This window comes from Ursus arctos, unplaced genomic scaffold (assembly GCF_023065955.2).
Source record: "Ursus arctos isolate Adak ecotype North America unplaced genomic scaffold, UrsArc2.0 scaffold_3, whole genome shotgun sequence".
NCBI lineage: Eukaryota > Metazoa > Chordata > Mammalia > Carnivora > Ursidae > Ursus > Ursus arctos.
In genome coordinates this window covers 38435488-38453070 of record NW_026622985.1, presented here as the reverse complement: position 1 = coordinate 38453070, position 17583 = coordinate 38435488, and the positions used below count along the sequence as shown (strand labels likewise).

Sequence of the window (17583 nt, the reverse complement as noted above, 5' to 3'; positions counted from 1 at the left end):
GCTGAGTCCAACCCACATGCCCAGTCAAGCTGGGCACTAACGTGGAACTGAATCAGTTACTGCAGGGTCTTCAGAGGGATGCCAGAATTAAAAAAAAAAAAAAAATCACACTAATGTCCCCAATTCAAGTAAATTGCAATAGCATTGCAACAGGTAATATTACGTTTATTCCAAGGGTAAGGCTTTTTTATTGTGGTAAAAGTCCAAGGAGTGTCCATCAGACCTGAGATTCTTAAAAGTTCTCCTGATGGGCTGCTAAGCAGTCCTTCCTTTTAGGGACAATGACACACAATTCCTTAGATTTTATTATATATGATGAGGTGTGACTTCCGAGTAGATTGAGCCGTATGAATGTCATTTGTATGGGTCAACCATGGTTGAATATTATCAACTGCATGTGGTTTAACCTAATAGCAATCAAGAAAATGAGTTGAGTGACTAAAATCTGGTATAATACTGCAATTTTCATTACATTTTCACTGATTTTTTGTTATTATGGAGTTTTTTTCTTCTTTAGAAAGTATAAGTAGGTAGACTTACAATCTTTTCTTTTACCCAAGTAGATGGTATTCAAAGAAGATTACATTGGAGATTTGAAATACTGATGGTTTCGGACTCAGTGCATTTGGTTAATAACTGAATTATACGTAGACCAAGATTGTGTGATCACAGTATTGGCTATTATAATTTCTTTTACCTTTACCACTAATTTAGTAACAACACTGATCCAGGTAGACTTAAATACCTGAAATGACATGTGAATTGGCTTGTAAAGTATATTTTCTTTTGGCTTGCATTTTATTTTAGAGATCATTTGTTTTCATATGGTAGATCTTCCACAATGGGTAGATTGTAACTATCTGACTTCTGTATTTTTCATCTGGTAACAAAGATACGAATTTAGTCTGTGATCAAGTGATTTTTGAAATCATTCGATAAAAGAACTGAAAAGTCTCGAGAGGCAGTCTGGCATGATGGTTAGAGCACTGGCTCTAAAACCAGAATGCTGGAGTTCAAAGCCAGCCCTATACTGTATTAGCTCTGTGATTTGGGTGAGTTAATTATCCTCCCCAGGCCTCAGTCTTCTCATTCATGTAATGGGTTAATAATAGTACCCTCCTCTTAAGAGTTATTTTGAAGATGAGTTAATCATAGTAACTGCCATATGTGTTGATAATAATTAAGCAGCTAAGTATTTTGACAACTCTCTTTTATTAATCTAGAAAAAGTCTAGTCTGAAATGTTTTCTAAAATAAGCCACTTATAACACTTGTCTGAAACAAGAGGAATTAGGTACTAAAAATAGAGCTTGATTTAGCAAGTGTTTGATAAATATTAGTTTCCTGCCTCCCAACACCCGGTTCTTTCTATTCTCCTCAAAAAGTAGCTTTCTTGACTTTTTCCCCAAATCTTTGTATTCAGTCATCACTGACTTGAGTTTCAGCTAAGATTGTATCTTGGCCATACTCAAATCATTCTGCACCTATCCTTCAAATCTTATTTTAAGCAGCACACTCATCCACCATTTTCCTCCATTTTGAAAGTATGAGAATATTTGCCAGAAGACTTAAAATATGTAAAGTTGGTGTTACACTTATTTGGGAAGTGATTTTAAAAAAAAGAAGTTGTTAAAATGTCTTTTCTAATGTTAAGGCCCCAAAGTATGATTAAATTGTTCATAATTGTATTATTCAAGAAAAGGTAAATTTCTGTCCTCAAAAAATTCAGTCTTGGATAACCATTCATTATTTGTTATCTTAAGGCAAGGAAAGATGTTGACTTTGGTTATAGCTGGTGCCAGGAATAAGGCATGTTTTGTTTCTCTAGCTGAACTTCCCATACAGTGTAACCTTAGGCCATCTATTATGAAATCATTATTCCTTCAGCTGAAAAAAAAAATGTTAATTTTATCTGGGTAAGTTTGCAGGAGAACCTGTAATAGGTACTTGATATTACTGTGTAATTTATATACAGCTTCTCTTGGTTGAAAACCTAACTAAACCAGAGGGAACTCCAAAGGAACATTTCCAGATTCTCAACTCCTCCAGCCCAGATCTGTTTTGTTTCCTGTTTCCTCCAGCAGCTAACATGGCACCTGCTCCCAAGTTGCTGCTCAGCAAATGTTTGCTGTCTGGATGGTTGAGTGAATGTTATCAGTTAGCTAAGCATTGACAGTGCGAAGCTGAGCAAAGTCACATGACATCTCCCCACAATCTAGGGGGAAACATATTAACTAAATACAAAGTTATAATTATAATGAATACTTAGAAAAAGAGAAAAATGCTACTAATGGTACCTCTGGAATAGGAATTTCACCTGATCAGAAAAGCCCTCTCTGAAGCCGTGCTGCTTAAAATAAGATTTGAAGGATGAATAAGGGTTGACCAAGAAAAAAGGGAGGTAAGAACATCCCAGATAGATACAGTAGCATGTGTAAGATCCCGTGGCAGAAGAGAGCCTGGCAGGTACAAGGAACTGAACAAAGGCCAATGCTGCTAGGGTGGTGAGTGAAGAAGCAAGAAGTTACAGAAGGGACTGGAAAGTCCATGGGACTACACCATGCAGGGGCTCACAAGTCTTGTAAGGAACTCTGTGTTTCCCCTAGGAGCAAAGGGAAGGGCCTTGAATGTTTTCACTCAGATTAAAAATAAAACTAAAATTAAAATGAGGGGAATAAATTAAAGTGTGCTATAATGGATGTGTGTAGGGTACTAAAGACTTTGTTGTAGTTGGAACAAGAAGTGATATTAATTTGAGGTAGGCTGTAGGGGCACAGTAGAGGATTAAAGAGCTAGATGGATTTGAGAGAGATTTAGAAGACATATGGAAAAGCGGTGGCGATGCATTACACATGGTGGGTAAGGGAGTGAGAGGTGTCAAGAATGACTCCTTCTTCTGGCTTGGCTCATGGAGGGATTGTGCTGCTCTTCCCTGAGACAGAGAATGCTGTTAGATGATCAGGTCTGCAAGGGGAAGAGTAGGAGTTTGTCTTTGGAGATGATGAGTTCCTTTTGAAATTCTCCTTCCTGACTTCTATCATACTATTTTTGGGAGTTCCCATTTCTTTTTCTCAGCCACTGTCTTTCTCAACTCCCCACAAGACATTTCTGTGCTCTTCCACTCCCATCCCACTTAATTGTTGGTACTCTCCATGGTTCTGACCTGAACCTCGGGCCTCAAACACTGTTCAATACAGCAGCCACATGTGGTTACTGAGCCCCTGAAATGTGGCTAGTCTAAATGGAGATGTGCTATAATTGTTAAATACACATAGGATTTCAAAGACATGTGTTAAATAATAAATAAAATCATTAATAAGATTTTTATATTGATTATATACTGAAATGATATTTTGGATATATTAAGTAAAATGTGTTATTACTTTCTCAATGTGGCTACTAGAAAATTTAAAATTACATATGTGGTTCCTTATGTATTTCTAGTGGACGGTGCTGCTCTAGATAGTGACCCTATTGTTGCCTTATTCCTGTCCACTTGAGCCCACAGAGCTGCTTATTGTCCCTGGAACTTTTCACATCATTTTATGCCTCATACTGTTTCCTTTTCCTGAACTTTTGTTCCTCTTCTTTTCTTCCAGATTGGATATGACTCCTACTTTTTTTGGTTCAGAGCAAATATCTCCTCTACTATACGAAAATTTTCCAATTCCTTAAGGCAGAATTAAACATTTCTGCCTCAGAGTCTTACATCCTCTCAATATCTTTATTATAGCTAATTCACATACTTATATTTTCTTTTATATTCATTTGTCTCTCCAACCAGATTGTAAGTGTCTACAAAGTGCAGTTGTAATCTGATTTATGCCTATAATTATGTAACTAGGTATGCAGTACCAGGGTGGTGCCCGATGAAAGTCTGGTGAATAACAATTGAATCTACACATATTAAACAGCTATCATGTGTTTAGCTGTGACTTAGATGTTTTATAGACAATATCTTGCATTCTCTCAGCAGCCCTGCAAGGTAGATATAATTATCCTCATTTTGCATATGGGGATCTTGCAAAAGCCCAAACTGTTAGTAAATTATAGAGCCAGGATTCAACTAGATTGAATGAAAAAAGCCACGTTTTTATTTTCTCTGTGATTATATGCATGCTGAAAAATGGATTAAAAAGTGATGATTATACCCCACATCATAAAATAGGAAAAAAATACTTGTTTCCTAAGATTATTAGAAGATTAAGTGGCATAATGTATATAAAGTGTCAGGGCAGTGCTTGGAAACACTAGGTTTTATTAGACATTGGCTTCCTTCAATGTTGAGGCCCATAGCATAGGCATCCTTAATTTCTGAGGAAATGGTGGTTTTCCTAACCTCCTCAATGTCCCTACCTCTGCTTATACTCATATGGACGGCGTGAGAAACAGACCCCCTCCAGGGCTATCCACTTTAACTCAGTCCTTTTTGAATATGCCTCTGACGGTTAAAGCAAGTGAAGTAGAGAAATAACAAGCAGCACTGGGGCCATTCAACCTCTCTCTGTGTGTTTGTGCTTACTGGTGAAGGTTGGGGTAGGAGTAATGGGCTATGCGGGCTTGGTGAACTTCCAGAAATCATTGTGAGTAGAATGCTGATTCTTCTCTTCCTGTTTTACCCAGTGATGGTATATTACATTCCCTTTACCACCTGGGGAATCTTTGTAGGAAAGGGAAAGGAGAAGTATGAATGGGATAAACATTAATTGTAGGCCAGTGCTGGTCTATAGGCCTTATGTTGAAATGCTAAGCTCCTGAGAAATAAATTTAAGCAACTGAAAGGTGAAGATATGTTGAGCTGTGCCAAGGTAAGGGAAAGTGATTCCTCTATAACCTTCAGATCCCTGTGTCTTCTCTAAAAAAGCAGTATTGATGCAACTAATGAATCATCGAACCTTGCATCAGAAACCAGGGATGTACTGTATGGTGACTAACATAATGTAATAAAAAAACATTAAAAAAATAAAAAATAAATAAAAAAGCAGTATTGAGAAATCACTCAGTGGCTACTAGTGCTTGACCAAAGCTAAAGGAAGCTCATGGGTTTAAGAGCAAGACAGTTGCTTCCCCTATTAATTTTCCTGATTCATGTATTTCAAGTTAACAACAGAACCAATTCCTTGTCCCTATTTAGAGGAAACCTTCTCACCAACCCGTGTTCTTGTTTGTTTTAGATCAAGCATACAGAATATACTATGCAGCGCAGAGCTTCCACTACTTAAAAAACTCGAATTCTCCTCTAAATATATACTATGTATATATAATATAATATAATATAATATAATATAATATAATATAATATAATATAAAATATAATATAATATTTAAAGGCCTTCTTATCCATTACAGAGCCAAACCATATAAAAGGGACAGGGAATGAATAGAATAAGGAAATTAGGGCCTTATGTTACTATTATTTTAATGGTGTCTTTTATTTCTTAAACTAGTTCTTTGTGGTTAGGGACAATGTCGTAAACTTCTCTGTATTTACTTCATTACTGCCCACAGAGTAAGTGCTTGGTGTTCCTTTGCTGAGCAATGGAAATGGTCACCCACACCCACACGCAGTATAACTGACAAGATTGTGGCACAGGAAGTTGTAAGGAAGAGTTTCTTTGAAGTGAAAATTTGGAGTCTCAATTAGGAAACTGAATATTCTCTAGCAATTGAACTTTGAGATCAAGAAAACAGTTTCACATTTGGGAGAACCTTTATGTCTGATATTATTTGTGGAGAAATTCCATGGCCAAAAACATGTGACAGATAAGGATGACAATTATCTGGCTGCTCCAGAAAATTTAATATACATGGAAAAAATAAGTACAACTTTGGATTTTAAAGGGAAAACTCAAGTTGATTAATCTGTCTGATTGACTTATACTTAAAAGAAGGAACTGAAGGTACCTTTAGATCCTACCCACTCAAACGCTAAGGCACCTTAAACTCTCGCAATCAACTGATTTTGAGACTGGTTTTCTTTGTTATGATTTTGAGCCTGGACATATCTTTTGGGGAGCTGATTGACTCTGAACCTTCTTCTTGTCCCTTCTTTTTCCCCTTTGCTATTGATTAAAGTCCACAGACTTCCTTAAAGTAATGCCCTTCCCATATCAATAGGACATTGCTCTGGTTACTAAGAGTCCTCTTCAAAATCACAAGCCTCCAGGGAAAATTGAGGCTTTAACATTGGTGAAAATTCTTTTGTTCTCCTCAATCTGGAGAGGGTTTGTCTCAACTTCTTGTGCCATTTTACTGTTGCTTAATACAAGGATGAAGACGAGAGAAGTCTATAAACTGGATGAAATTTTAAGTAGCAAGGATTTGTTACCTTAAACACGAGAGTATTCAGAAATCTTCCTGCACATAAATTAGAGGTATGTGTAGACATGAGGAACTAGAAGGAAATGCACCAGAAATTAGTAGTAGCTATAGATAGATAATTTAAATTTTTCTGTGTGTGCATGCTTTTCAATAGATGGCAACTTTTCTGTAATGAAGATACATTACTTTTGTAAACAGAAAAAATTTAAAAAAGAAGTTGTAATCAATAGCCACTCTCCTTTCCTCTATCAACATGCCACACGATCGGAAATATGAGAAGCCTGCAGAGCCATGTTCTGGTGGGTGTTATTGAGGTGTGAGTTTGGGCAGGCCACGTAACCTCTCTGGGACTCAGGTTCCTCTCTCATGAAATACAGAAGTTTGAGTGCCCTCGTCTTGTTCAGTTCTGTGAAGCTTGAATTCTAGGATGGGCCTGCCACAGAGCAGACTATTAATTGAAAATGCTTCTGGCTTCTAGTAACAGACATCTTGATTAATTGTGGCTTACACCATAAGAATTCTTGTTGTTTCCTAAAAAGAAGGTTTGAAGGTAGATAGCTCAATGAGGTTTTGTTTGATCAAGTTCAATGAGGTTTTTTAGGAGCTGGGGCCCTTCAAAATGTTTTTCAGCATTGTCCTCTTCAATGGTTGGCATTCATCTGCAAGACTGTTACCTCGTGGTTACAAGATAGCTATCATATCTCCAACTAGGAAAGAGGAGACAGAAGCAAAAGCTTTCTCTTTGCACCTAATAACATCCCCATATCTCATTTGTTGGAACTGAGCCAAAGGACCAACCAGTGGCAAAGGGAAAGGAGATTCCAGACTTGCTTTGAATCAATAATAATTCATCCTACAGCCCTAAGTGTAAAGAACAACTTTCCATTGACACGAACAGGTCAGAGTTCTAACAGCAGGGAAGGAAAGAGGAGAGGGGATTGTCATTAGGTAGAAAACAAATGTGTCTGTCAGAAGCACAGAATAAAGGTCTGTTGAGCAAACAAGTGAGGGTTGTAGGATCCTAGAATCTTTTGTTTTCATGGGCCTCTTCTTCCATAAAACAATGTTAAAAATTATATATTACAACTGAGTTGGCATAAAGACAAATTTAATCCACACTGAATTCATTGTTATATATTCATTATTTTTTTATTATGTTATGTTAGTCATCATTAGTTTTTGATATAGTGTTCCATGATTCATTATTTGCGTATATCATTATTATTTTTTTATTTTTTATTCTGATTTTAAACATTAACATGGAAACATTTTCATGGACCCTAGATATTGTGCCTGTTGTATCCACTGGTTAATTCAACCCTGGGTCTATGTTGCCCTTCCAACTGGATTGTAAAAACTTTGAGGGCGGTGACTATGTCCTAGATTTCACTGTTGCCCTCAAAGCTCCTACTGCATCACTATACATCTAAGAGCTGTTCAACAAATACTGTTGAGTTGACCTGATGTAGAACTGTTTCTTCCTCCAGGGTGAACCAGGTCCCCCTGGTCCTTATGGTCCTCCAGGAGCCCCTGGTATTGGACAACAAGGAATTAAGGTAATGATTCTTGTCTTTTTCCCCATCGATGAGTACTGAGTTTATTGCAGGGGTTGGGGAAGCTGTGATATGAACTCTGCTCAGCTTTGCCCCCTAGACACAAGGAGGCTTTCTGTAGAAGGTACTTCCAGTCCGGGTGCTTGGACACTGGGGCAGTTACCACAAGCATAATCAATGTTTGTTTGTTTGTTTATTTGACTGGAATGAAAAGTTTGTCTTGCCCCCAAATACCCACTCTCCTGTTCTGTTGAGTTTTCATGGAATTTAAATGTTAACATACAAAAGTGATATTGGGACGTTAAAGATCTTAACATACAAACTATCACCTGTTCACCTTAAAGGAGCATAGAGGGGCAGAAACCAGAAGGACCATTTGCTGCATAGATAAGTGTTGACAGCAAGGCTTGTAGGGAACTAGAAAGTACTGCAACACCCAACACCCTGGAGTGCTCTGTGTCACGCAGGATGTCACAGAACAGAAGGGCTTATTTTAAATGGCTTTTCTACGTCATTGGGACAATAAGACTTTGGTGCAGGACTAAAACAGAGAGCAGTAGAAAACAGGCAATTCTGGGGTCATCAAGTATCACCATGGACGGCATTGACACAATAAGCGTACTGAGACTCCAGGGAAGGAGGAGTTTGTATTGGCAGAGTGATTGGACAAAGATTCTGAAGGAGAGGAAGGGTGCAACAGAACTGAAAGGAGAGGTAAAATGGAATAGAGTGGGGACAAGGAGAGGGTGGCGTTCCAGGATGGTGGTGAGGGGGCAGGGAACAGCACAAGCATTGTTAGCTTGGTCCTCTCAGTAACCCAAATGCATTGAATGCAGTCCAGCCTGCCAGTGCTACACACACAATAGCTTCTGAAAGCTAAAATGGTGTATTGCACTTACACAAGAAGGGATGATGAGAGTTTTAGAGTAATTTTTTCACTTAAATTCAAGCCATTTCTCCTCCTCCAGAATTTTTTTTTTATCTTTATGAATGTGAAAAGTTTGACTATTTTGGAATATATCTGTGTTGAAATCTCCAGAGTATCTTGTGCTGTGTTTATTCTTTATTTAAAAACTCAAACTTTCATTTGATTATTTCTTTCTCTTAGGGGGAAAGAGGTCAGGAAGGAAGAACAGGGGCTCCGGGACCGATTGGCATTGGGGAGCCAGGCCAGCCAGTAAGTAGCAAGATATTCTAGATGGAATAAAAAGGACAAATATAGTTTTTATGTGCCCTTTGTGATTAGACTAAATGGTTACATTAAATCTATCTTGCATCTTTTGGGATAACAAAAGACAATAAATATACAAGGGCCAGATCCAAGTGTTATTTTTTTATGACACTTGAAATAGACACACACACACACACACACGATATGTACAACTGGCTCTCTCTTACTGAAATTTCTTACAAGATTAATCAATTTGTCCAAGAAGGAAAGAGATCTCATGTGTCAAAATCTCCTAGGAGATAGGAGAACTGGATTCAGTTATAGTTTATAACTGACTTTCCTGGAACCATGAGAAAATCATCGAGAATAAGGGCGTTGCTCACTACCTAGCTTACGGGTATACTCTAAAGCTAGGACTGATGAAGGTAGACAGGTAATACCTATGTTATTTGCAGCTTCTAGCTTATGTAGCTTTGAAGTTTACTATTTTTGCAGAAGAAAAAAAAAGTGTTTCTATCAAAAGAGATCTGGAGAAGAAATGAATAAAACATGACTATCCTAGTATAGAAATGCTCTTAAATTTTCAAGTAGTCATTATTCTCCCAGAAAAGAACAGTAAGTTACTCACTGAGATACACATAAAAAACAACTGGATTGGATCAGAAGAATTAATATTGTTAAAATGTCCATACTACCTGAAACAATCTACAGATCTGATGCAATCCCTATCAAAATTCCAGTGGCATTTTTCATGGAAACGGAGCAAACAACCTTAAAATTTGTATGGAACCGTAAAAGATCCTAAATAGCCTAAGCAATCTTGAGAAAGAACAACAAAGGTGGAGGCATCATACTTTCTGTCACACTTTCTGATTTCTAAATATATTACAAAGCTATAGTAATCACAACAGTATTGTATTGGCACAAAAACAGACACATAGACCAATGGAACAGAATAGAGAGCCCAGAAATAATTAATTTACAACAAAGGACCCAAGAATATACAATAGGGAAAGGACAGTCTTACTTTAATAAATGGTGTTGGGTAAATTGGACCACTATCTTATACCATACACAGAAATTAATTAAAAATGGATTTGAGTCTTGAATGTAAGACTTGAAACCATAAAACTTCTAGAGGAAAACATAAGCAGTAAGCTCCTTGACACAGGTCTTAGCAATGATGTTTTGAGTACCCAAAGTAAAAGAAACAAAAGTGAAAATAAACAAGCTGGGATTACATCAAATTAAAAAGCTTCTGCACATCAAAGGAAACCATCAACAAAATAGAAAGGCAATCTACTGAATGGGAGAAAATATTTTCAAATTATATATCTGATAATATCCAAAATATATAAAGAACTCAAACAACTCAATAATAACAATAAAAAAATCAATTAAAAGACAGGCAGAAGACTCGAATAGATATTTTTGCAAAGAAGATGTACAGATGGCCAATAGGTACGTGAAAAGATGCTCAATATCATTAGTCACCAGGGAAATGCAAATCAAAATCAAAATGAGATATCACTTCACACCTGCTAGAATGGCTATTATCAAAAATATAAGAGTAACAAGTGTTGTTGAGGATGTGAAGAAAAGGGAACCCTCTTGCATTGTTGGTGGAAATGTAATTTGGTATAGCCACTGTGGCAAACAATATGGAGGTTCTTCAAAAAGTTAAAAATAGAATTACTATATGATCCAGCCATTTGACTTCTGGGTATTTATTCAAAGAAAATAAAAACAGTAGCTCGAAGAGATATATGCATTCCTGTGTTCATTGCTACTTATAATAGCCAATATAGGGAAACAGACTAACTGTTCATTGATGGATAAGTGGATAAAGAAATTGATATATATACCTCACATATATAATTGATTACTATTGGATATCTATATTGATATATAGATATAATGGATTACTATTGGATATATATGTATTGATATATAGATATAATGGATTACTATTGGATATATATAAAATCAATATACATATACTGGATTACTATTCAGTCGTAAAAAAGAATGAAGTCTTGCCATTTACACCAACACGGATGGGGTCTGAAGACATTATACTAACTGAAATAAGTCAGAGAAAAGCAAATACCATATGTTCTCTCTTATATGTAGAACCTTAAACAAAAAACCACCAACCAATCCCATAGATACAAAGAACAGACAAAATCAATTTTTTTCTATATTCTAGTAACAGACACATAGAAATAAAAATTTAAAATATATTAACATTTATAGTCATTAAAAATAGAAATACTTGGGTAAAAATGTAATAAAACATGTGTAGGACCTGTTTCCTGAAAACTACAAAACACTAATGAAAGAAGGAAAAGAATATTTGATAAATCAAGAGACACACCATGTTCCTGGATTGAAGACTTGACATCATAAAGCTGTTCATCTCCTTAAATTGATATAAGTTTTAATACAAGTCTTTTTAAATATCCCAATGAGATTTTTTTATAGATATGGACAAGATTATTTTAAAATTTATATGGAAAGTAAGAGGAACTAGAATTGTTAAAAACAATTTTCAAAAAGAAATATAAAGTTGAAGACAAGGTTTTATTCACATAGCTATAGTAATCAAGATTGAGAAGTTCTGGCAGATCATAGAAACACGGTCAGTGGAATAGAACAGAGAAGCCAGACACAGACCCACACACTGATTTTTTGATAAAGTGCAAAAACAATTCAATGGAGGAAGGATAACTTTTTCAACAAGTTGGATATCCATACACAAAAAAATGAACTTCAATTTAAGTAAGTTTCACACACACCTTTTAAAAAAAATTAACTCAAAATGGCCCATAGATTTAATGTGCAATGTAAAACTATAAAACTTTTGAATAAAACATAAGACAAAATCTTTGGGACCTACAGCTTGGTAAATGTTTCTTAGACATGTTATGAAAAATATGATCCAAAAAAGAAAAAAAAATGATTAGTTGGATTCCTGGAAAGTGGAAAAAGTTGTTCCATGACTGTGTTAAAAGGATGAAAAGACAAGCTACCGATCAGGAAAAAGTATTTGCAAACCCACGTATCTGACAAAGGATTTACACTGAGATTGTATAAAGGGCACTCAAAACTCAATAATTAAAAAAAATCTAATTAGAAAGCACATATTAGAATACATGTGTACTTTTTATACACACATGTATATATACATATATCTACATGTATGTATATATGGTTATTGAACTTTAAAAAAAGATTTTATTTGAAAGAGAGAGAGTGTGCATGCATGAGGTGGGGGAGACACAGAGGGACAAGCAGACTCCCCCTTGAGCACGGAGACCAATGGGGGGTGAATACAGCTGATGTGGGGCTTGATCCCAGGACCCTGAGATTATGACCTGAGCCGAAGGCAGACACTTAACCAACTAAGCTACCTGGGTGCCCCTGCTTATTGAACTTTTATCATGTGTTCTTAGCCAACAAGCTTGAAATGTCATCAGAATTGGCACCTGATCTTAAAAATACTACACTGAACATAGACTTTTTTTTAGAGAGAGGGAGCGCACACATATGGGAGTAGGGGAGCACTGAGGGGCAGAGGGGGAGAGAGAATCTTAAGCAGACTCTATGCTCAGCACAGAACCTAGCTTGTAAGCTTTATCTCAGCTCTAATTCTCTCCTCATTTTCCAATGAGTGAGCCAGAATCCTTGCTCCTGGTTCTCTATCTTAGATTTTCTAGACCTACTTCCACCACACAACCACACTCTTCTACCCAGGACGGCCACAGCATCAGCTTCTATGCGCACCCCTCCAGGGTTCCGCTGTCTTTTTGTTTTGGAGCCCTGTGATTTCCCTTACTTATTATTTTTTTTATTTTTGGACCTCCGCTATGCCTTTAAAATTCATGTTAAAGAAAAATTTGTATTACTTGCCTTTTTGTTTGTAGCTAGAGAGTTTTCATAATACTGCTAGAGCATGAAGTTCTTGTTTGTTTGCTTTCCAAGCCACAATTACACAAATCAGAGTGACTCTGCAGTCTGTGGTTTAATTGGGAACTGAAATCATAACAAAGGTGGGGCAGATCACGAATAATGTATGAAAATGTTTTGCACCAAACTGTCGTAAGAAAAACCCACGTTGGGAGGTTTTTAATTACTTAGAAGTAACATAAATACCTTGGGACTAAAAAAGGTTCTGCTGAAAGTCCTTTATGTTTGTTTCTTTGTCTGAATGATTTCAAGTGGTTTCAGGGGTTTGTTTTTTGTGGTTTTTTTTGGGTTTTTTTTGTACAAGGATATTCAGAGCACTGTTAGTAAAAAATATCCCCTGAAGTAGAACTGTAAATACTTTGAAGTTAAAAATTACATAGATGGTACTGTTCAAATATTATGGGCAATTTTTATTATTATTTAGCATATTTCTTTTTAATGCTTGCAATGTATGGTAAAACCACTTTTATCAATTATCCACACTAGTGAGATTATTAAGAGAAGTAATAAGATAATGGATAATCACATTTTATCTCATTAATGTCTCAAATAAAGCATTTCACTAATCAGACTGTGTTAACTGATAATTAGATTCCTTCACTTTTTTTTTTTTTAATTAGAGGCATTCATGAGAAGTCAAATAAGTATGCCATAATTATAATTGGTTCTCATGGCTTTTGAAAAGGACACCATGAGTTTTTTATAGAAGCATTTCTGTCTTTTAAAAATAATCCATCGGTACTGTAGAAATGAGGTGCAGGTCATCTAACCCAAGTACCTGCTCTTTCTCTTAGCCAAGCAGTCATTTCCCATTCTGTTCAGCTGGAAAATATGAGAATGTACTGATGTTGTGGAGTATTACTCCAGTTGTTTATAGTAATTGAACCTTGGATCACTGCTTTTTAAAATGCCTTTAAGTGATTACAAGTATTAGTTCTGCGTTCTGAGCAGCTTGGAACACATGCTCCTCAGAGCCACCATTGTTTTCACTCTCACCTTGGCTGGTGGACTCTAGAGGAGCAGGGATGGAGGGAAGTTTCCCTGTTTTGCTGCACACCAGCCCTCCCTCCGTATTGCCATATTGCCTACTGCAAACCATTCACTCTGAAGCTACCTTATTCATAAACATGCCCTGAAAGGACATTCTTCGCAATCACAAGATTCAAGTAAAATTATTTTGATAGTGATAGCAGATATTTTTGAATGCTCAGATGCAAGAGCTCAAAGTCTCTCTTATCTAACCCTTATATTAGTACCTGCGGTTGAGGTAGGTACTATTGTTACCGCCGTTATGATGAGGATGCTGAACTTTAGACAGGTTACATTCTTTGCTGGAGATCACGCTGCTAACACACAACAGAGCTGGGACTTGAACCCTGGTCCATATGACACCACAATATACTTTCGATTATCATGAAAGACTGTAAGCTCTCTGAGACAAGGGAGCAGGTCTGTCTGCTGTTCCTAGAACTTAGCACAACGCCTTGCATCCACTAGGCATTTGCTGAATGAATGGCAAAAAAATCGAGTGAACTGGAAAAAGACTTCTTTGCATTTAATGTAAATTGTGTTATTTTCATTTGTCATTGGGAAAGGGGAATATTTTGTCAATTTTTTTGTTAAATTACATGATGTTAACTAGGCACTTGCCTTTTTAGTTTGCAATCTAGTTTTCATGCTTATATTTGTTTTTCCTCTAGTTAATCACTCTAACATTAGAGCAAGCTGTCATGGATATTAGTTTTTTGATTAAGGTCTCAGGATGTTAAAAGTTAGGTTTCCCATCAGCATAGCAATTTAAATAGAATTAAATGTTAACTTTTTCCTTTAATTAAAGTCTTTATGAAATTGGTGATGCATAAATACTGAAGAAGACAGTCTTTTAAAATATACAATATTTAGGGAAAGGCAAAAAAAATTAAAATGGGTTGCAATTAGCTTTCTTGTTTACAGATCTCTAACTATGATCAGTCACTGATCAGCAAATGCTGCATCCTACATCTGCTACCAGGCTTCAGGAGAAAGCGCCGCTCAAATACCCTGGATTATTGCCTATCGAGCCCCCAGATCGTTTACAGTGTCTGCACTGTGCTGGCTTGCGAGTTTCTGGGCAACTCAGTAGACTTTATATCATCCTAGGTTCGCTTCCCTGCCAAGCAAGCCCTAATTATCTTTTTAGATCCATTAGAGGAAAAGCTCCAGTTTGTGTTTCTAAGATTCTCGTTAGTTCCTTTTTTACTTTGTGACCTTCTGGCCAAGAGTAAAGAGAGGGAGAATTTGTAACCTTTTGAAAATTCCGACTTCAAGTGAATATCTTGCTGTTGTCTTTTATTTTTCAGTTAGTACATTTCCTGCCAGTCCACTTCAAAGCCTGAGACCGTGTTGTTTTCCTTCCCTTCTGTGAGAAGTTTTCACCTTCTTGAGTGCCCTTTTGAACAACAGTTTACCTGGACTTCTTAATTTGAATCACTGAGATCGAAAACCATGCTGCCCCTGAGCGATGCTACCAAGATTCCCATTTGCACATAAACCTCCAGTGGATTCAAGCAGTCCTTGAAAGAATTCAAATTTGAATCCAAATGTATCAGGATGGAAATTGAAACATGTGTAAACAGAATTCAATGCTTTAAAGCAGCTGTGCAGTGATTTCTTCACAGAGCTCCCCTGATATTTTTCAATTATTTAATCACTCTGCAACATCCTCCAGACCACACAGTCCTAGATTTTTAGATTTTCCTTAGAGGATTTATTTCCTAATCCTTATTCTGAAGCATCACTTAATTTCCATTTTCCTCTAATTTGAGGACACCAGAATAGAACATCTTCTGCTGATCAAGTTGAACGAGTAATGCAACGGGAATATTCTTCACAACTCTACAATACTACTATCAGTACGGAGTTTACTAGAAGGATTCCCACTAATAACTTAAGTAGGGCTATGTCAGAGCATCTGGTGTGAACCAAAATAGAACCATCTCTCCCTTTCTTCCTTCTCCCTTCTCTCTCCCCCTCCCCCCATTCTTTCTCTCTCTTTTCCTGCTCCTCATTCCCTCTTCTCCTAAACAGGGTCCCCGTGGTCCTGAGGGAGTACCAGGAGAGAGGGGCTTACCAGGAGAAGGATTTCCAGGACCAAAGGTAACGATACCTTCTGTACTATGAAAAATGCTTTGCCTTGCATGGTCATGATTTACAACTTAAAAAAATGTGTCCTAGCCAATTATCAGAAGTCAAGTATTTTCCTGACCACCTTCACCCTATTAAAGGAATATGTAAAATTTCCCTCAACATGAAACTATAGTGAAATTTGCAATTATAAATAACTAATTGATGGACTTTTACTTTACATGATTATTGCATATGAAAGGAGAAAACGCTTAGTTTGTAGTCATTAAAGCCATCGTGATAAATAGCATTTTTATGTCCAGAAATGAAGTTATTGAACATAGCTACGACAGAACCTTACTCACAGCTGTTTTGTGAAACACAGACAAGAAACTAATAAACCAGTTTGTAATCATATTGTCATTAGTATAATAAGAAAGAAATATGGGTGGGAGGATAGAATGGGGATTACCTTGTTATCATAAGGAGGAAAATGCTAGGAGAAACATACCTTTTACTTGGCAAGTGAGAATTTAATGTCTCTACTGCTTCTCATATATAATTCTTGGCACTCAAGTTCTTCTGGACCAGAGGTTGGCAAAATTTTTCTGTAAAGAGCCAGATAATAAATATTTTAGGCTGTGTGAGCAGTATGGTTATCTGGCACAATGACTTAGCCTCTGTTGGTCTAGCATGAAACGGTCTTCAACCATGTAAAAATGACTGAGTGTGGCTGTATTCCAATAAAGCTATATTTACAAACAAAACAAAACAAAAACAAAATAAGCAGTGGGCCAGCTTTGGCCAATGGGCTGTAATCTGCTGAGTCCTGGTCTAGGCTGTTTCCCACCATCTACCAAAGGCCACACAGGGAATGATTTTCCAAGACACTTTGGGCAGCATCAAGAACATTTCAGAGTAAGCAAGAATACATCTTGGGTTCCCTTTTCCTTCTTTTCTAAATTCTTTCCCCCCAAACACACGTGCATGCACAAACACACCGCCCAGAGAAGCACGTGCTGTTTTCTAGGTGTCTTAAGAACTTCCACTTCAGCCATTTGGTCAGGTCACTAAGATCTGCCCTTCTCACTCCAGCCTCATGCTGTAAAATATCATCTCATTCTTATCCTCTTCCACCACAATCAATATTCTATTGTCTGTGAGAAACCTGAATCTCGACTAGAAGGAAATCAATTAGCTAAAACCTATACTAAGTTATGAGTGACTGCTGGGTTGAATTTTAACAGAAGCCCTCATTAGCAAACAAACTTTAATTTGTCATCATCAAAGGAAATAATCTGTAGGATAAAGGGGACATTTCTAATGCCCTGACCTAACCAGAGTATCACTATCAGAAGACAGGCCAGCAGTTTAATGCTACATTTCAGAAAGTTTTATAATACATAATTTCTTGAGGTTTTTCAGTATATAGTAAATTTCTCTTTATGCTTAGTCCAAACAAACTGGG

At 36.8% G+C, this 17583-nt stretch overlaps 1 protein-coding gene across 1 annotated transcript in view; it reads left to right on the top strand.

Annotated features, from left to right (window-relative positions):
* The window catches only part of COL28A1 (collagen type XXVIII alpha 1 chain), a 157927-nt gene that overhangs the window by 35954 nt on the left and 104390 nt on the right, over positions 1-17583 (top strand). Inside the window, exons 12-14 of the mRNA XM_057304177.1 lie at positions 7808-7876; positions 8982-9050; positions 16080-16148. Coding sequence (XP_057160160.1) covers positions 7808-7876; positions 8982-9050; positions 16080-16148 — 207 coding nt within the window. The remainder of the gene's footprint in view (positions 1-7807; positions 7877-8981; positions 9051-16079; positions 16149-17583) is intronic.